The sequence below is a fragment of the Lissotriton helveticus genome, chromosome 4_1 (assembly GCF_964261635.1).
Source record: "Lissotriton helveticus chromosome 4_1, aLisHel1.1, whole genome shotgun sequence".
Classification (NCBI taxonomy): Eukaryota; Metazoa; Chordata; class Amphibia; order Caudata; family Salamandridae; genus Lissotriton; species Lissotriton helveticus.
The window spans coordinates 358,769,120-358,790,268 of record NC_136063.1 but is presented as its reverse complement, the minus strand read 5'-3'; the positions used below and the strand labels follow the sequence as shown (position 1 = coordinate 358,790,268).

The 21,149-nt window shown below is 41.1% G+C and overlaps 1 protein-coding gene across 1 annotated transcript in view; it reads left to right on the top strand.

The window, feature by feature from the left end:
• Positions 1 to 19,323, top strand: part of KCNV1 (potassium voltage-gated channel modifier subfamily V member 1) — a 162,077-nt gene extending 142,754 nt beyond the window's left edge. The window contains exon 2 of the mRNA XM_078685570.1: positions 18,815 to 19,323. Coding sequence (XP_078541696.1) covers positions 18,815 to 19,323 — 509 coding nt within the window. The remainder of the gene's footprint in view (positions 1 to 18,814) is intronic.
• Positions 19,324 to 21,149: the final 1,826 nt, after the last annotated feature.

The window sequence follows — 21,149 nt, the reverse complement described above, 5'->3', positions numbered from 1 at the left end:
ACTGGCGAGAAGATGGCTATGACCCTTGTGGACGTGGAGAAGACATTTCATCGTGTGGCATGGCAGTATCTATGGACAACGATGGTACAGAGAGGTTTTGGGCCCGGTATTTTGACAGCTATACACGCAATACAAGCAATGTATTATAGGCCATATGCTAAATTAAATATAATGGGGCAGGAATCAATCTCCATTGAGATTGCAAGGGGGATGAGACAGGGGTGTCCCTGCTCTCTAATACTATTTGCTCTGTATATTGATATTTTTATTGAGCAAATCCTCCACGAACAGATTATCGCCCGTGGTTAATTGTAATGGATATGAGAAATTTTTTTTGGCCTATGCCGATGACTTGGCAATAGTAACAGTGGACCTAGAAAATGCAATTTTACAAATCCAGAAACTAGCTGATGAATATGGTAGAAAATCAGGCTATCTCCTAAATGCAGGGAAAACCCAGATCTTATGCATTACCAAAACCCTGTGTAGTGATCCTCGAAGATTAACCGAGGTAATTTATTTAGGTATTAAGATTACCAGCAATATAGATGCCATCTAGAAAATAAATATGACACCCATAATTAACAAGATTAGCACGGATCAGCGCAGCTATCACTTATAGGGCGGTGCAATATTCTAAAAATGGTTATGCTCCCCAAAATTCTGTATATGTTCAGATCTATTCCAGTAAAAATTGAGGATCATTTCTTAAAGAGAGACCAGATAGCATTGTGATGTATTCCTATAGGTTCTGTATCGATCCCCCTATTCCTGACCCTATTCTGGTTAACAAGTTAACTAGCAGCCATCCCATGATGCAGAAAACCCCCATGATGCAGAAACCGTTATCTGATTAAGCCACACTACGGCACAGGAACGTGTTATCTGATTAGGTCATAACGCTTGCCATCTAATTAGACAAGCGATATTCCTCCAGCCCCTGATAAGGCATACGGAGTTCTCAAAACAAATCAAACCTATGACAACCTGGGAAAAACCCTGCGGCCATTGTTTTGATTTCACCGAGAACTTCAGCAAAAGAATGTGCTAACGACCAGGTCGTATGACATCCTTATTGACGTATCTATGTCCATCCTTACGTCAATCTCGGCACCTTAAAGGTATAAATATTACCGATATTGCCCTATGCAAACACACGCGGTGGTGACGAGATCGGAGCAGCCAGACTTGCCGAAGCCCAGAGCAGAGCAGACCCCGCTGGCGCAGCCCCGCCTTCCTGCCGCGCTGAGAACGAGACGCTGCTTTCTCCTGCCGAGAAATCCAGCTCCGGCGCTTCCGGGTAGCCCTCGCAGGCAGCCTGGAATATCGAGACCAGAGACGAGAGATACCATCCCTCATTCATCCTAAATTCCAGGTACAGAACTGAATAACCCCTCGCAGAGAATTCTGGAGTCAGTCACTTGGCAAAACAAACTTAACTTAAACTGCTACTTTCTATTCCCGCCCACGTATTAGGCTTAGGTCAGGTACATTTGGGGTAGGCGTAGTTAGAAACACCAGTTGAGTACGATTAGTCAAATGTATATGTGTATGTATCTATTTTATTCATTTTAAACCACCTTATGGCTTAGAAACCATATAAATGTTTTTACAGTATTATTTTATACTTCTGCTTTTAATGTATGCACTTTACTTAACCATAAGTATTGCAATAATATCGATCCATTTCTCTTGTATGAGAAAAGAGACTGATCAATAAATAACATCTTTTATTGAACACGCCCGTCTCTTCCTTTTCTCTACAATCTGGTGAGACTAAGAATGCACGTACTGACTGAGTAAAATAAGTCGTCTTTTGTTTTCACACGACTCTAGAGATACACTCTTGATTAGGGGAGAGCAAAGTTGTCATGTTCTATGGTTGTCAGAAACTAACAGCCTGATTCATGTACATGCCGTTTTGCGTGTCCCTAATAGCGAATCATAGCGATTCGCTATTGAGGACACGCAAAACGGCATTCATGTAGGAATTGCTACTTAAATAGCGATTCCTACATGTTCTTTATTTGCGAGTAGCAATTTGCTACTCGCAAATACTCCCCATTCATTCCTATGGGCCAAGAGGCCCATAGGAATGAATGGGGATTTGCGAGTAGCAATTTGCTACTCGCAACTAAGATAGCGATTTTAAGGGTGCCAGGGGTGTCCAAAGGACGCCCTGTAGCACCCCTAAAATGCACTTTTGGACAGGTGTAGCGCACACACATGTCCAAAGGACATGTGTGTGTGCTACATGCAACTTTGAAAAATGCTGTTAAAAGCATTTTTCTGAGTTTTTGCTATTTACCGACAGGTCTGACCTGTCGGTAAATAGCGACCCCAAAAGTCCAAAATCGCTATTTTGTTTAGTGTCATGAATAGCATTTGAGGAATCTCTATTAGAGATTCCTTAAATGCCATTCCACGCAAATATGCGAATTCTTACATAGCGATTTTTGCATTTGGTATCATGAATACCAAATGCAAAAATCGCACTCGCAAAGGGCCAGATTCTCAGAATCTGGCCCTTTGCGAGTGCAATTTACCTACATGAATCAGGCTGTAAATCCCTTCTTGTCTATCCAGGGAGGTTCAACTCCTCCTTGCCTATTCGAGAAAGTTTCTAGTGAACTCTGAGCTAGCTGGCAAACCCAAAACTTTAAGTCTAATATCGACAGTAGTAGACCTAGTTAACGTCTGGTCTAGGCCTATACTATTGAAGGTATTATTCCAATGCGCAGAGCCTATTGGGATAATAGGAACTACACTACATGGCGCCCAACGCGTTTGGATAAGGCGATAAAGCTAACGTAAGACATTTAGAGTAACTCAGTCGTGCTTTTTCACTCAGACCCCTTTTTTCCCATAATACTCCAAAGACGTCTGGAGTGGGTGAAAGGTAATATCCGCCAGACCTCGCAGGAGGAAACTCCTATGTATGGTTCTTGGTTTAGTCAACGTTGAAGGATACACTGTTCCAAAATATTGTGCATCTAATCTTTGTTTCCATAAGAACCTGATCTGCAAACAAACAAAATAACCTTCTGGACAGTACAATGTCAGACAGTGAAGGAGAAAGAGAGGCAGTTAGAATAGCAACTGAACTCGCAGCAGCTGATACTGCTATGCAAGAAGCAGACCCGTGTATAATAATCATCCCGGTCAACACAAGAAAATCTATAACTTTAAAACTTATAGAAAATGGACTGACACCTAGAGGTGGCACAGTCATATTCGTAATTGAGGCACACGAATATCGGCAGACAGAGGTATTCTACACATGGATAAACTTTCCAGCAGCTAATGCTGTAACAAAGGTCTTCCACTATTTCAAAACAGAGGAACCTCCTAATGAGTACACTCCTTTCGAGGAGGTGGAAGTACCACTTAAATTTCAAGAGCACCTGCTCTTGTTTAATGGCGCCCTAAAACATAATAATCACATCACCAGGCTCGGTCCCTTAGGTAGACCAGGAGCAACGTGGCCGGTCCTAGCCGGATACACACCACATCCAGACATTGAAAGAATGCCTGCACCAGAGCTGTTAACACAGCTGAAACAATTAATAAAATTACATAGACAATTAGTCCAATATGTGATGTGGACTTCAACAATCCAACCAGCAATTAAAATTCCACAACTGACCCCTCATCAGGGGAACACAAATAAAATTACACCACAGAACATACAATCCTGCCTAGGTAAAGTACCAGCTAAACGGGAACAAATACCATTGTAAATGTAAATGTAAATGTACAGGAATTTATATAGCGCAAATCACCGAGCAGTTTCTAAGCGCTTGCTTAGGGAACCCGTCCTGGTATTCCCCTGTGAGATAACCCCGGCAGGGTATCCGCAAGGTGAAAGCCAGGCATCCCACCACGAGGGGCCGTTGTGGAGATTAAGCAAGCTATTGCCCAGAGTCGCAGAGTGTGAACCCGTGAATCGAGGAGGCACCGGGGCGAGAATTGTCGAGTCCATGGACATTTTAGAACTCAAGACCCCGCCGAGCCGGGAATTGAACCCTGGTCCTGGGCTGACCTCTGCTTCCAGGTCTGCCTCCTCTAACCAGTGAGCCACACTTCTCCACAATGCTGGTTAGCACAAAAAATCACCCAAATAGAGGCGGTGTTTCCAGACACCACCCCGTTAGAAAAACACAGGATTCTGACTATCTGTCTTCCAATGGGAATCGCACCACACGTGGAGGACTGTGACACTTGGGGTACAGTCTTTGCTTCCATCTACACAAAAACGCACGGTGTTCCATCCATTTCGGTAATACCAGATGTGCTAAAACAAATTGAAGACGAATACGGTCCAGAACCCGCTTTAACTCTTGGTATGAAATTACTAAAAGACTTCAAGCAGGTCTCTGCTATACTATTAGCCAACATAAAGGGAGAAGCAGCAAACGTGGCGATCCGCCAGAGGTTAAAAGAGACAGATATAGCAGACCAACCAGCTGAAATTGCCAGAATTATAGAAAAGTCCTATGAGGAACTAGGTAGAGATAGTTTAGGTGGAATACCAGTAAAACCACAACTGATTGAAAGTCCCGAAAAAATATTTTTTAATAATAATTCAACATCACAAAAAAAGAGCTGGGATGGAAACAAACAATCCAATCCTAAAGAAAAGAAATTCCAGTCCAGAGGAAGGTCTCCCCGGCGGAGAGAAAAATCTCCGAACCAAAGACACAGGTCACCCCAAAGTGACCCCTCTGGGAAAAGATATAACCTTAGAAATAGGGATAATATAAAGAAGCCTGATAGATATCAAGACATTGATACACGTCCCTCTCAATCTTTTCAGGCTTCCTCGCAGAAATCGGAAAAAAGAGGACGATCAGAACAAAGAGAAGAGCACGCCAAGTCCAAAGACAAGGAACCTGCTCATCTAAAAAAGAAATTACAATTTCCAAAAAAGAAGGTAGCCAGTATTAAAGTAGTTAACAATGCCGAGAATACTGAGGACACAACTGAAAAACGGAGAGTGGGCTCAGACAATGCTAGACAGTGCAGCAGAAGTGAGCATAGCTCGCAAAGTCCTTATGAATCATCTGGAGACAGTGGACACGAATGAATATCTTCAAGTGGAAACTGCAGACACCAGAAACCTCACAAAATATATGAAATAACATTACGTATAGAGGGGGATAAGACTAGAAAAATAAGGGGACTATTTGGGATAATCTCTCCAAGGGCTATGACATCCTTCTAGCTGAAAAAGACTGGCGACCAGAGTTTGTCAGGGACTGCCCTCATGGCGAAGAAATAATTATGCCTGCCTTCTCAAATCATATCCCAATTCATAAAAAATACACACTTGCCAGAAAGTGGGCAGTAGCTCAAGCTCCTGCTTTATATAAAAATCTTGTAGGATGGGATGAGGACTCTCCTCCTCACAAAATCCAGTTAAAATCACAACCTACTGCACAAAGACAGTACCCAATTAAGCAAGAAGCTAAAAAACAGGTAAAAGAAATCCTAGATCAATTAGAAAACCAGGGGGTGATTGAAACTTGCACCTCACAAATGAACAACCCTTTGTTTCCGGTCTCCAAACCAGACAATTCATATCGTCTAGTTTTGAATTCTCTGAAGGGATTCAGTCCGTACGAATTATTGTTTGGAACTAGGATGTTAGTCTTAGATCTCGACAGTCAGACTTCAGTGGTGAAGGAAAAAAGCTTTGATATCAAAGATCGTTTGGCTATTTTGCAGGACTTAAACGAAACAAGAAAAGACCTGAGCAACATAAAGTTGAAACAGCAGCCAACAACCACTGAAGAACCACCACCTGTCCCAGCAAGACCTGTCTGGATTCCAAAAGTCGGGGATCTAGTCAGAGAAAAGATCGCGGTAAAGAAGGAATTTGGGCCTTCTTACAGAAAAGCAGTTCCTGTCTTGTCCATCAACGGGACAAGATCAGTTGTACTACCGCCGCTTGCTGGTAAAAAGGAGAACCGAGTTGTATCCATCGACCTGGTAAAACCACAATCATGTGGCCGATAACAAATAGTAGGCCAAGTGGACTCCCGATAAGTAGTAGAACACCAAGATTTGCTACAAACACAGAGGTTCAAACTAAGAGGCTAATCACATTCGAAACGCCTACAGAAGAACAACAAGGACTATGCAACAATGCAATGGAACTTAAACCTCTGAAAACCCAAATAAAAACATTTAGTACAGACACACCAACCTACAATGAAGTAACAAACGAATATGCAAGAAACAGTAATCCTGAGGCAATTGGAACAATTGACAGAACTGCATCCGGCTACTTCATAAACTTCGATGATTCCTCTGAAGGCTTCACTGAATCAAAGACACAGCCATCAACAAAAACCTTTAAAGACAAAGCTAAAGAACTTTTGAAACAACTGAAAGAAACATATCTGATTTCTCCATGGATTGAATTTTGGGTGGGTTTTGGTGCATTTATCCTCATACTTTGGCTCATCATGGTACTAACTTTGGGACGCTTCATTGAGGGAAAATATGCTAAAATGGACACAGCAAGTCAGAAAATCAACTTGATCCTCAAACCACACACATCTTCACACGTCGAGAACAGAGAACTTTCTTCAGTCAACTTCACAGCCAATCCTATACCTGGTGGGGTAGCATGGGACAACACTGACTACGAAATTTATGGTCCGTTTGAAATCCTGAAATATCCACACCAAATTAAGATCTCGTTGAGTGACTTTGTAAAACCAAGCTCATTTTCTGATGATTGGGACTTTGAAAGTATAAATAATATGATGTCTGACTTAGTGATGTCTGCTAAATTTACCAAACATGATTATTTGCAGGGTTCGACAAATTATGATAGTATGTACTGTTATAACCACTATGGTAACCATTTTCTACATAGATCTGCACAACCTAGAAATGTTTTAAATTATAATCAATGGGAACATTGTGCAACCCCTCCAAAAGGAAGCTCAAGAACCGTTTATGACAAATATTCATACTTTTCAGATTTCAACTCAAGTAATGCTGAAACATTTTATTTCAAATTGTTAAATAAGACAGGGACAAAGACCATGATAACAAACACGAAATTGATATATTCAGACTCATTCTTTGAACAAATGAATACTTTTGGTTTTGATTATTGGGACAAAAATGTTGAAGTAAAAAGTGTTTGGGGTACGAAAGAATGGCAAGTACAAGGTATAGAATCTTTGTTTAGAGCCCGCATGATCCCAGAACAAATTATATTTTTAAATGACACTGTTCAACAAACTACCTGTCTTGGCCTAGCCAAAATCAAAGACTTAAATAAACCGTCTATTCCAAAACCAACAATGAACAGCAATAGCTCTACAGATGAAGAGATAGACGTAAATTATGTATTAAACCAAAACAGAACACATCCAGATTGGAAACAGTGGTTGATCTGGCCCACAGATACCAATAACTGTCAAGACAGATTCCTGAACAAAACACAGGGGTTCAAATTGACCAGGCCAGACCCTAGATATTCACAAAGACAACACCTAGGGATAATAACCACCTACAGTGTGGGCAAATTATGCCTTCAATGGCTACAAACTTCCACACTGGCAGAAATTAAGCAACACCTAACTTTACTTACTGATGGTGCTGACTTGCGTGATTTCATTATGGGACCGCGCAAACAGCGTCAAAAACGTTTCATAGCAGCCTCTGTATATGCAGCATACAACGAGGCCTGGAAGGTTACTCAAATTGAGACAGCAGAAAGTATTCGGGAAATTGACCGTATTAATTTGGAAAAATCACTTTCTGTAGTGGACAATGGGTTAATGACTCTGTCCTCCAGAATTTTTTCTTTGGACAGCATTGTGTCTTCAGCAATCGACATATTATCGCAAGACTTACTGTTGTTACAACACGGTCAGTCTCAATTGCGTTCTATTGTACAGCTTGGCTGGACGTTACAAAATCTGCGTTCAGGCTATGTGCCTTGGCGTTTAATCAACACAACGTCACTATTCAATATCTTTAACCGTACTGATAAACAAATCAGTATGGCACAGAAGGGTGCTGATTATACAATCCTGAGCATTGAGAAACTCGAGAGATTACCAGTGACAATGTCAGAACGACCTGTCAGTGAATGGATAATACATGGGATAATTAATATTCCAATATCTACCTTCAGGTTTCAATACTGCCAAAAATATATACAGGCTGGCATGTACGAAAAATTGGGAAAAGGGTACATTAAAACAACATGGAACTTGCCCTATTCACATGCATGTGTCAGTAATAAAGGACAGAAAGTGTTTCTTAGTGGCAATAATTGTGCAATGTCACTAAGCGGTACACTTCTGTGTAATGGAATTTGTTTGCATGGAGCCTGTGAAGGGAACTCAAATAACCTTTCATGTCACCAGCTAGGCGCACCTGCAACAGAGATAGAACCATTCTTTCAAAGACTCTATAATGGGAGTTACGTTCTAATTGTGGACCACAGATGTTGTAGTCTTATGCCCGGGACTCCTTATCTCATAACTACGACTGCGAAGGTCAAGTGCTGTGGACGCATATTGTTCCCCAGCTCCTTTCCAGACAGGGAGGCAAGGGCATGGCCCAACTTGAAAATTACTTCTATTCGAATAGATACTTTAAGCAGAATGAAAACAGTGCTTCTTCAGACGCCGACAAGGCTCACGTCATCAAAAGAAACGTATGATCTCCTAGTCGCAAGGACGACTGCAGAGATTCACTCATTGTTATCAACTAATTCCCCCATACATTTCGCAGAAATCCTGAATGAAATCTTAAATATTTCTGATACCAGTGGAGTCTCAAAAGTATTTAAGACAGTATTTTCGATGGCATTAACACCATTCAAAGCCATACTGGGTATTTTTCCAGATTTCGTCCATTCGATTTTTGGCGGACTTCCCCTCATTTTGGGACTAATTGCAGGAATCCTATTCTTGGTCCTAATATTTCGTTATGGGAAACCGTGTCACAGACAAAACACCTGCGACAAGGGAAGAAACAATCCGAGCCATTGGATACCGGGACCGGATATCAAAAATCCTGGGACTATCCCGGCTTAGAGACCTGAACATGACTTGGTTTCTATCATTTCGACCAATGTGGCATCGATGTGTTTTACCTGTATTAAGGTGCTTGCTATGCGGAGAAGAATGCGTGTTAGACACCTGTCTGACGCTACAATCGGATGCGCCAATGGATGCAGAAACATTGTTGAGTCCAATAAAGGCTCATGCTTTGTGCTGCCCTCAACGGCTACCAATCCTGATGATGGCATTCGTGGAAGCTTCACCACTACGATTAAGGGGTAGTGAAGTTCAAGATGAAAGCAGCATTGATCAGGTACGACCTTCTGTCAGCAATACTAATCAAAACGTCAATGGAGACAATCATGCGCACAAATGCATGGTTACATCTTTTTCCGAGTTAGTGGAACTCTCCCAGGAAGCTGTTGACAGCTTTTTCGACAGTCTAAATGATATGATGTTCTCACCAGAGCAGAAATAGAGACTTTTGAGCAAGCTCGCACACGGCGTTTCCTGAATTTGGCCTTCAACTACAATAATAAAATACCATGAACAATTTTCCCTCCAGTTCACGGACAGCAATTTTTTTTCAGCAGCCCCAAAATATTTTTACGAATTTTTCGGGACACTTATCTTCTGCTTAAAGTAAGAACTATTCTTAGAGAACTAAGATTTCTATTTTTAGATACTTTATAGACATTTGCTGCCCGCTGGTATGTTCATAATTATTTTATTCTGCGATGGAATGGTCTCGAACCTTTTTTCTGTATTAAGAGCCATTTCATGTGTAAATTCTCATATACCAATTAGCAATAATGTATACAAATGCTTGATTACTTTAGCATTATTCTACAGCTTGAGTGCATATAATACATGTGACTGTTTTTTCCGTATATTTGATAATTTCAAAATGCATTTTATGTATTTTGGGGTGGTAAGGTATACACAATACTCTACAGTATGTTTTACTATGCCTAGATTCGTAAATATGTCCATAGTTAGCGTGGAGTGGGTGTGATGTATTCCTATAGGTTCTGTATCGATCCCCCTATTCCTGACCCTATTCTGGTTAACAAGTTAACTAGCAGCCATCCCATGATGCAGAAAACCCCCATGATGCAGAAACCGTTATCTGATTAAGCCACACTACGGCACAGGAACGTGTTATCTGATTAGGTCATAACGCTTGCCATCTAATTAGACAAGCGATATTCCTCCAGCCCCTGATAAGGCATACGGAGTTCTCAAAACAAATCAAACCTATGACAACCTGGGAAAAACCCTGCGGCCATTGTTTTGATTTCACCGAGAACTTCAGCAAAAGAATGTGCTAACGACCAGGTCGTATGACATCCTTATTGACGTATCTATGTCCATCCTTACGTCAATCTCGGCACCTTAAAGGTATAAATATTACTGATATTGCCCTATGCAAACACACGCGGTGGTGACGAGATCGGAGCAGCCAGACGTGCCGAAGCCCAGAGCAGAGCAGACCCCGCTGGCGCAGCCCCGCCTTCCTGCCGCGCTGAGAACGAGACGCTGCTTTCTCCTGCCGAGAAATCCAGCTCCGGCGCTTCCGGGTAGCCCTCGCAGGCAGCCTGGAATATCGAGACCAGAGACGAGAGATACCATCCCTCATTCATCCTAAATTCCAGGTACAGAACTGAATAACCCCTCGCAGAGAATTCTGGAGTCAGTCACTTGGCAAAACAAACTTAACTTAAACTGCTACTTTCTATTCCCGCCCACGTATTAGGCTTAGGTCAGGTACATTTGGGGTAGGCGTAGTTAGAAACACCAGTTGAGTACGATTAGTCAAATGTATATGTGTATGTATCTATTTTATTCATTTTAAACCACCTTATGGCTTAGAAACCATATAAATGTTTTTACAGTATTATTTTAAACTTCTGCTTTTAATGTATGCACTTTACTTAACCATAAGTATTGCAATAATATCGATCCATTTCTCTTGTATGAGAAAAGAGACTGATCAATAAATAACATCTTTTATTGAACACGCCCATCTCTTCCTTTTCTCTACAATCTGGTGAGACTAAGAATGCACGTACTGACTGAGTAAAATAAGTCGACTCTTTTTTTTTTCACACGACTCTAGAGATACACTCTTGATTAGGGGAGAGCAAAGTTGTCATGTTCTATGGTTGTCAGAAACGAAATCCCTTCTTGTCTATCCAGGGAGGTTCAACTCCTCCTTGCCTATTCGAGAAAGTTTCTAGTGAACTCTGAGCTAGCTGGCAAACCCAAAACTTTAAGTCTAATATCGACAGTAGTAGACCTAGTTAACGTCTGGTCTAGGCCTATACTATTGAAGGTATTATTCCAATGCGCAGAGCCTATTGGGATAATAGGAACTACACTACAGCATCTTTAGTAATTATGTCTGGAAATAGTTTAAAGTCCGGCGGTCTCTTAAATTTGTAATATTGTCACAAGTTCGAGGAGGATGGTCTGTTCCCAATATTAGATATTATCATTATGCATGCTTCCTACAACAAATGGCTTTTGTGATCCTTCCAGGTATAGGTAACAGACAATATAATATAGCTGGGGATCTCCCTTCGATATATGAGCTAGCTATAGGTATAAACGCTCAAGGGGTACTTCTTTGGCAAATAGAGCCACGCTACTATAAAAAAAACTACATTTAAGGTGCTGATAGCAATTTGGAAAATCTGGAAAAGGATAGTCGGCCTTGTGAAAATTCCTATATATAATATATATACTCCATTGTGGCTATCTCCCCTTTTCCCAATATCAATGTATGATAAGCTGGCCAGGCAATGGGAGCAGAAGGGAATTCTGAGGTTGGGGGACCTTTATTTAATTGAACAAAGACTGTTGTTCTGGCAGTTACAGCAAAGATATGGTATATCGGATTGAACACATTTTAAATATAGGCAGTTTACGAGATTGAAATGTTATTTTCTCGATCTCACTGTCATTCGCCTATATGTTTCTCATGTTTCTTATTTTTGCTTAACTATTATGTTTTCTGTCTTTATGATGTAAATATATATGAAATATGGAGTTATAAGCTCTTGCCTAATTAGACGCCAGAGGTAATTATATGTGAGAAGTGTTTATGAATTTGTTTTATTCTGTAAATCCTCTCCATACAATAAAAAAAAGGAATCATGAAAAGATAGGTAACATCAAGCACCATCAGGCAAGCCATGATATGGAACCCTCAAAGAAAAGGAAAAGAGGAAAGCTAAGAAATACCTGGTGCCGATGCCTCGAGGATGACTGCAAGGAGATTGGTTACACCTGAAGGCAGGTTGAAAGAAAAGGCCATGACAGAGATGACTGTAAAGTCCTGGTTGATGGACTATACCCCAAGAGCAGTAGTAGGCATATGAAGAGAAGAAGAAGAATTCATTTAGGGAGACTTGTGTAATCTGCTGCAGCACTTTAAAATACATCTGCTATATGTTGTGATATATTTTTGTGGCACCTCCTGGAAAAAACACTATTTTACTCCCGGTTTCAAAGCAAATTCTATGAGGGTAGACCCCTCAATCATTTGGGACACTCGTACTTGCTTATGGTGCTTCTGAAATCATCCCAATTTGGTGTTACATTCCATAATTTTCAAAGCTCACCAGCTTCCAATGAGGGTGGATGCAGTTATTTATACACAGCGTCGTTTTTGGTTTTTACTCTTAAAGATGTTTGCAATATTCATCCTTTTCCATTTATGTAACCACATATAATTCTTTCTATGCAGGGCGATCATTTTCACAAGGCAAATCGAGGCAATTTTCCTATGAATCAAACTCACCCAACCGGGAAGACGTATGCAGAAAGATTCCCTGAAAATGATCCTTTTCACTGTTTTTCTCTGCTCATGTTCACGTTACTACATGGGAGACGGACATTGGGGGCTTGAGTCTTAAAACAATGATTATGTCTTCTCCCTGAGTTTTATGAGTTTTTTTTTATAGATTTGGTAGCTTTTGAAGGTCAGAACATTTGCCAGGTCGCACAAGGAAAATTCCAAGAGTCATAGGGTCAAAGAATAGTCCTAGAAAACTTTTGCATAAGTTAATGTATAAATGTATGTTTATTCCAACCAATATCTGTAGATGTTATTATTTTTCTGGGATAACATGTCTGCCTTTTTCTAGGGTGAAAGGGATTCAGAGACGAGCTTGTGCATACACACAAATGTATACGTTTGTGGGGGTGCACAACGTTACAGGACATTCCAGCCCTGGAGTGCCCTGCTCAGAGATCTACTTACACGAAAATGTGTGTGATTAAATCCTTTTTACAAGCGGAAAACCAACTTTTTGAAGTCCAAAAATGATTCTCCTGCTTTGCTAACCGGGCCACTAGATCAGTTTATTACCAGAACCAACGAGGCCATTAATTTAAGTATTTCATTATTGGAGCGGAGGGTGTCACAGGATCTGGCAATCGCTAGGAGATCCTCTCTGGGCCCCCTAGCTCTAATACAATCGCCACCTCAGTCGATTACATCGATCCCGGTCCTTTTGCAACCTAATGCTATCGCTGAGATCCATTCTATCCCAAATATGGTCGACCTGTCAGCTACGAACATCATCTCTGACCTTGATTCTACGGGAAACCTCGAGAACTCCCCAGATCTACAGCTATTGATATCTCAAGATCCTTGTCCTGAGATTCAGTTAACGGGGGCAAAGGAAGGAGCAGTCCCCAATCAGGTCACCGACTTAAAGAAAGGCAATCTTACGAACTACCAACCTGCTAATACCAACAAGAAGGGGGTAAAACACTATTCCATCACAGGTCGCCTCGATTGATTCCAACCTGTCATCTACTAACTTATTGGAACATACAGCCAATTCAGAGCCTATGGCAAAAGTAGGGGGTGTTTGTACTTTGAGTGATGATAATTCCCTGCTTCTAGCAAATATTAGGGATCTACTTCATCATGTTTTGAAACCCCTAGAACTGAGCATCATGGCGATAGAAAAACAACTTGCCATTCTCACTCAGAAGCCATCGACTCAGCTTAGCCTGGCCCGAGCAAAACCTGGTACGGGTATATCAATCTCTTCCAGATCAGGTGCCTTAGGGGCACACTTGGTTAGTGGAGCTATGGGTTCTATGTCATCAATAACTCAGCCCACTCTAACCAAGTGTAAAAAGCCAGAAACTTCATCGTCAACTGCCCCTGGGAGTGTGCGCATAATTGAAACTACGGCCACCCCTTCTTCTCAGCCTACTGTTGCCCAGCCGACTCCCTCCTCCCAGCCCATTGCTACTCAGCCCAATCAGTCTGCCCCCAACAAGGGTTTGTCTCACATTTCCAATAAAAGGCCTATCACCCCACTTTTGCCCCAGCAACCTGTAGTATTCTTACATCTTATTTATGTATACATGCTTTCTCCGCTACTAGTCCAGCTTGTAGAATGTTACAGCTATGATGCACTATAGAATGTTGGGTCTCAGTGGGCTGAGGTTGACAGTTGGCATTGACCACGGGTTGGCAGTCTATTTAAAAAAGTACAGACACAAAATGGTAAAGTGGATGCCTTCAGACTATATAACCCCTTTACAGGTGGCAATATCACACTCACAGCCCCTGTTTACCTTGTTTTCTTTAAGTCTGCAGACGTTTCTTTTAGCAGTATTGGGTTTCTTGTGACTTTCAAGGCTTCCGCTTGTTGACTGATTGCTAGATGTTGTAGCACGCCTGTTCTTGAGCTGTCTGGTGAAGTGGACTCTGGTGGGGCAACAGGCGTGTCTTGTCTCTTGCTTGTCAGATTAGTCTTTTTCTTAATTACGCTTTTTCTTTTAGTTGGTTTCCTTCTTGAGAGGTTTCTTTTGCTTGGTTGCTTGAAATAAGTTGCACTTCATCAATAAAAGTGGTAGGTTCGTTGATCCATCGTCGCCATAAATGATGTGGTGATCAGGTCCACACGGAAGATGATGTAGAGATATTTATTTGTAGTCAAGTAGTTAGGATGGTAATAACACCCCACCAGGAACATCCAGCATGATGCTCAGCCCAATGCCAACTGTCAACCTCAGCCCACTGAGACCCAACATTCTATAGTGCATCATAGCTGTAACATTCTACAAGCTGGACTAGTAGTGGAGAAAGCATGTATACATAAATAAGATGTAAGAATACTACATCATAGTGACCATTCTTTTGCGGGGGGTGGAGGGGCATCCCCATTAGTAACAGATTTGATTGCCTGGAAATGGTCGATTGACCTTTGGCCACTCCTGACAGGGCTAATCTTACCCAGGGGGACCAGGGGACAGATGTAACGATTGACAGTATTCTAGCTCCCAAACAAGTAACTTGTATAGCCCCAGTTTTACATACCGACCCAAATTCCATTATACTTTTTGCAGGTACCCATATTCTAAGCAGAACCCCTGATGTAGAGGTAACTCTCTTAGTGCCTCATCGGGAGCCTCCTGAGGTGTCTATGGGTGATAAGCAGCCTGCCTCTGATATTCCGCCCGCCCCACAACGAGACAGGGCTGCTCATACAGTAGCCGTATCGGCGGGGATAAATTTCGTCACCTGGAATATAGCAGGTATTACAGGTAAATTGAACACCCCTTTTTGGGAGGAATTTATTGGGGCCGGGTATGACATAATCTGTCTTCAAGAGACGTGGTGTCAAGATCCTATCCACGTTGAGGGCTATACTTCCTACTGCCTTACAGCATCAAATGCCCCATCAGGTCGAGCCAAGGGCGGCCTATTGATGTTAATTTCTAATAAGTTGATTGACTTTAATATCAAAAGTTACTTTTTAATTGAACCACATAGTCAGGTGCTACGGTTAGAGGCCAGTAAATATAGAGACCTAATTATAGTCAACTTTTACAATAACATCTTTGATGCTTCCAGGGGAAATATCTTGGGAATCACCCTGGAGGACGTCTATGAAGGCCTGTTCGATAGTAAAGGAGGTAAGGCCCCCGGCCCCGATGGAGTCCCTATAGATCTTCTTAAATCTGAATTGACTTTGTGGGCACCCATTTTGGTGAGGATCTTTAATGCTGCAGTTGAGGGATGCCCACCACCATCTTGGGGCCAGTCGGTCATCATTCCCATATTCAAGAAAGGCAGTAAATCGGAGGCAGGTAATTATCGTCCCATCTCCTTACTTGATGCTTCAGTAAAGGTGATGAGTCGAATTATGCTGCAGAGGCTGGAAACCTGGGCAACTGAAAAGGAAATTTTAACTAGGGTCCAATTAGGAAAGGCATGGGGACATTAGAACAGTGTGTAAACTTAGATCTTTTAGTTAATAAATACACAAAAGTTAAAGAAGGGAACCTGTTTTTATGTTTTGCGGACTTGAGTAGTGCGTTTGACCTAGTTGATCACTGTATACTATGGCAGGTCCTGACAGACGCTGGAGCACCAAAGGAGATTGTACACTTTTTGGCCAGGCTATACGAGAGACTGTCATGTAAGGTGCGCTATGGATCCTCAGGTGAATGTACCCCTTTCTTCAAAGTTTCAAGAGGCATCCGACAGGGTTGTGTTCTGGCCCCTCTTTTATTCTCTCTTTTTATTAATCAAATTGATCTTATATTGTGTCAGACCCCTGCCGATGCACCTTTGATTGGAGGCAAACCGGTGCCAATTTTATTGTATGCGGATGACGCTGTGTTATTATCCCGCACACAGATTGGCCTACAGCGCCTCATTGATAAATTTATGCGTTCATAGAGAGTAGGAAGTTACTTGTAAATAAATCTAAAACCTTTGTAATGTCCTGCGGGATGAAAGCTAAGAAATCCAATCCCACCTTTTTTATTGATAAGGACAAAATGTCAATAGTTAAAACGTTTTGCTATCTAGGAATCACCTTTGCTAATAATGGGTCATGGCAACCCGAGTTTGATAACATCAGCCTAAAAATGGAGAGATCCACCAATAGCATCTTTAGATTCTCATGCAAACTTGGGGTGAGGAGCATTAAAGATATGACGATCATTTATAATGTAAAATGTGTGTCCTCAGCCCTATATGGTGCGGGGGTTTGGGGTCATAGTGTTGGATCAAATGCACAGAGAGACGAAAATAAGTTCCTTAGAAAACTGTTATGTGTACCACCCTCAGCATCAGTGGATCTGATCCATGAAGAAGTGGGTATAGAATTCATTTCGGATGTGGCAGCATTACGCCCTTTGCTGCCCTGGCGCTCTATCTGGGCCAAGCCGGAAACTGAATTCACCCAGGAGATAATCCTTGACTGCCTCAGACTGGATAATTTCACACGAATATCATGGCTTAAGTACATACATTATTGGTTTCACCTCCTCTTTCAGTTTGACACTTTTCTTGACCCCAAATCCGTGGTATTAATTCCCAAAAAAGTCATCAAACAAAGATTTCTAAGCTTTAAAAAAGAAGGTCGTGCAAAGGTGTCCGGAAAGTTGTAATCTGTGATGTTTTTTCGGGACCTTAATTTACCTATTGGTTTTCAATCTTATCTCTCTGATGTCACTCGTAATTCCCAACGGTTTGTTTTAACTCGCCTACGATTGGGTATCGTCCACCACCTTGTTGCATTCCCCACAATGAATTCAAGATCTGCTTTAGCGTGCCCTTGTGACAATGTCTCTCGCCAGAGCTGTTGTCATTTCTTATTGTTTTGTAAATTTTACCATTTCTTTAGGGTAACATATTTAAAACCCATCTTTTTAAGATTCAATGTTCGTTCTACAAAGAATGCTTTACATCTGCTTAGCTCCCTAGAGAACCAGGATATTTGCTTCTTTGTAGCGACATACATATTAAAATGTACAGCTGCCAGGAAAGCCATAGTTTTATGAGCCTTATGATATTCCGGACTATGTCCCGTTCTACTATGGCTCCCTGTCTGTATATTTTATTAGATATACAGCTGCCAGGTTAACCATAGTTTTATGATATCCAGGATTGTGTTTTGTCCTATCTTGGTTTCCTGTCTGTATACCTATTTATTTATTTATTTATGTGTAACTTATCGTATGTACAATGTATGCTATATGCTTTTTTAAATTTGGTCTAAATAGCTTTTGTACTGTATATATTCAAGTTTGGTCTTATTATGCTCTTAGAATCTCCGCCTACTATGCATCCGATGGTTCTCTTCTGATCGCTTTAATTGTCATGTCCTTGGTGCCTTATTTTTAGCAATGTTTGTCATATTTGTATGTGTTCTGCTTGTATGATTTGTGTCACAAATCGAATAAAGCTTTGAAACTAAACGATTTTCCAGTCGTTTTAAAAATACTATTTAAACTTGCGTACCAAATTCATACAAGAAGATATCTTTGTCATTTTGACCATACCTATTTTCTGTGAGGTATAGCTCTTGCAGAGCCATTTTGCCAGTGTTACTAAACTAATCTGTAACCTAAATTGGCACAGAATGTATGATGTTTACGTGTATATTGCAAACGAATACAGCTTAACAACCATTACGAAGTTGCAACATTTTCCCAAGATTTGTGTTAAAGTTGAAAAAGGTCCAACTTTGTAACTTCGCACTCTACTGCTTCATGACCATTCTTAAAACGTACATGCAAGTACTGGCAAATGTTTTTATTTAAAGTGAAAGCAATGACAAACATATTTTTAAAGATTATATTGATTTTTTTGGTAATAAATTGTTCTTGGAAGAAGTATTTTTTGCAGATGTTTTCATATGTTGTAGCAAACATGAAGCATATATTTGTACATTTTTAGGGAATGAAAAAACGTATGGATGTTGACTACTAAGGCAATTTTCTCGTTTCAGGCTTGAAATCCTTGGGAATGACGATTGCACAGTGCTATGAAGAAGTTGGCTTGCTTCTCCTCTTTCTATCCGTGGGGGTTTCCATATTTTCCGCACTGGAGTATGCTGTTGAGCACCAAGTCCCAGATACAACCTTCACCAGCGTGCCCAGTGCATGGTGGTGGGCAACCACATCAATGACCACGGTGGGCTATGGAGACGTCCGACCAGACACTACCATTGGAAAACTAGTGGCCTTTTTGTGCATATTATCAGGAATTTTGGCACTAGCCTTACCTATTGCAATTATCAATGACCGTTTTGCCGCCTGCTATTTTACTCTTAAAATAAAGGAAGCGGCTCTGCGACAGCGAGAAGCCTTGAAAAAGCTAACAAAAAATGCAACACGTGATTCTATTGTCAATATAAATTTAAGAGACATATATGCTAAAAGTATCATGGAAATTTTACGGCTCAAAAGTAGAGAAAGAGCAAGCACTAGAAGCAGCGCTGGGGATGACCTCTGGTGAAATGTTTTTAGGAAGGCTTCACTATAGAGTTGTATGGCCTAAGAAAGAAGGCAGAAAGCACCATCTTTGGTACTATGTCTCCAGGCCTTCCCAATGTTGAACTGGCTCCTTTTCTATCAATCGCTTGTATAGGGCATAGGAAAATGTTATTCCGCACAGCATCTACCCACTATAGCAAAGCCTCAATGGCTCTCTGATACCGACTCTTCCTCAGGCTTAAAAAAGTAACTCAATCAATTCAAAATAAAATGTTGTCCTGTACTTTTTCATAGTTCCTTATAGGTTTCATAGTGGGAGATCGTCTTTAAAATGTGAGCGGCCATTGTATAGTCCTGATAGTTTATCCACTTTATTGTTCCCTAACAATCACAAAGAAATTCTCTGACGTTCTTATGCTGCCTTTTCCGGATGTCCTTTAATATTTCCAATGCCTTTTCTAACTGTGGAGGAGAGAGAAGAGTCATGTGTTCTAAAAACGTTATGGTTATGTTGACATAATGGCTTTAGAGAACAGGAAGTTAAGTGATACAAAATGACACACTACTTGTAGAGCACAGAATTGATGTATCCCAGAAAAAGCGTGGGGGTGAAGAGAGCCAACCATAATTTAAAAATGGTTGTGGCAAAACATAGCCCTTGGAAATCAAGGTTTTAATAGGATGCATCGGACGTTTGGTCAGTACATGTTGTGACTGTACAATAACATTTGTTTAGTTGCAAGTATCAAAAAGTAAATTATTTTTTTTGACGTTATTATAAAACGGTTTACCTTAAGTGTGTGGACCTCATCTTGCTTCGGTGTACGAATTGTAGTTACCTATGTTTTCATTGCTGATATGAGTAACAAAATCACTGGCTAAGTAGAACTAGGAGAGAAGATAACAAGTGACATTAGTCAAGATTCTGTAAGACTCTAACTCAGCTATCCGCAAGCACCGATGAGCTTCAGTATCTTTGAGGTACCATTATGGATTCATCCAGTAGCTTGGTCGAGTTGGAAACCTAACACTATAATAGTGGCTTGGGGAATTAGAACACAACATAAATAGAGGTATAACGATCAGTAAATCAGGGCCACACAGAATAAAAACAATTAATTAAGTAATGGTTTGTCATAGGTTTTAAGAAAATTATATGCCAAATGTGCCATGTTTCTTTTAAGCAGGACTAGGATGCGAGCTAAACATCCTAGGCTAGTGCAAGGTAAGACATGACAACAGTGTTGTGGAGATTGAGCCTGATGTCCAAGAAGGAGCAGCTGACAGGCAGAGTTTCATCACCGCCTTGCCTTACTCGGATTGACTTGAGAGGTGACCACAGTGCAGACGTCATGAGTGGATGACAAGGCTGTGGGCAGGACTAGATCCTTGCCTAAGTTGAAACAGGACGTGAAGGTCTCAAAATCTGACAGTATCTCTCCATTATGTTCTCCAGAATGTTTGTTGCATAAAAGTTCTCTTCAGCAGCTTTACCACAGAGTACAACAAAGCCATACGCTTACAGTCAAATATTCTTTAGGCGTCAAAAAAGCAACAGACAGAAGCAGACACTACCTCAATCCAAAAATGGAGTCTACGTCCATTCAGTTGTTTGGCAGTGGAAGAATTCTTGTGGTGGTGGATTGTCCAGAAAGTAACCAGCAAGCACTTTCTCTTCATAGCTGGACTCCACTTTTTAAATGTTACAATAAGGGTTCTTTTAAGGAATTGTGGAGCATATTAGCAAGTACCTGGTTAAAATTATCGCCGTTTTAGCGGCAGGAAACTGCCGCTAAAACTGCAATAATGGGATTGCTAATATGCATTATAGAATTCCAATAGAAGCCC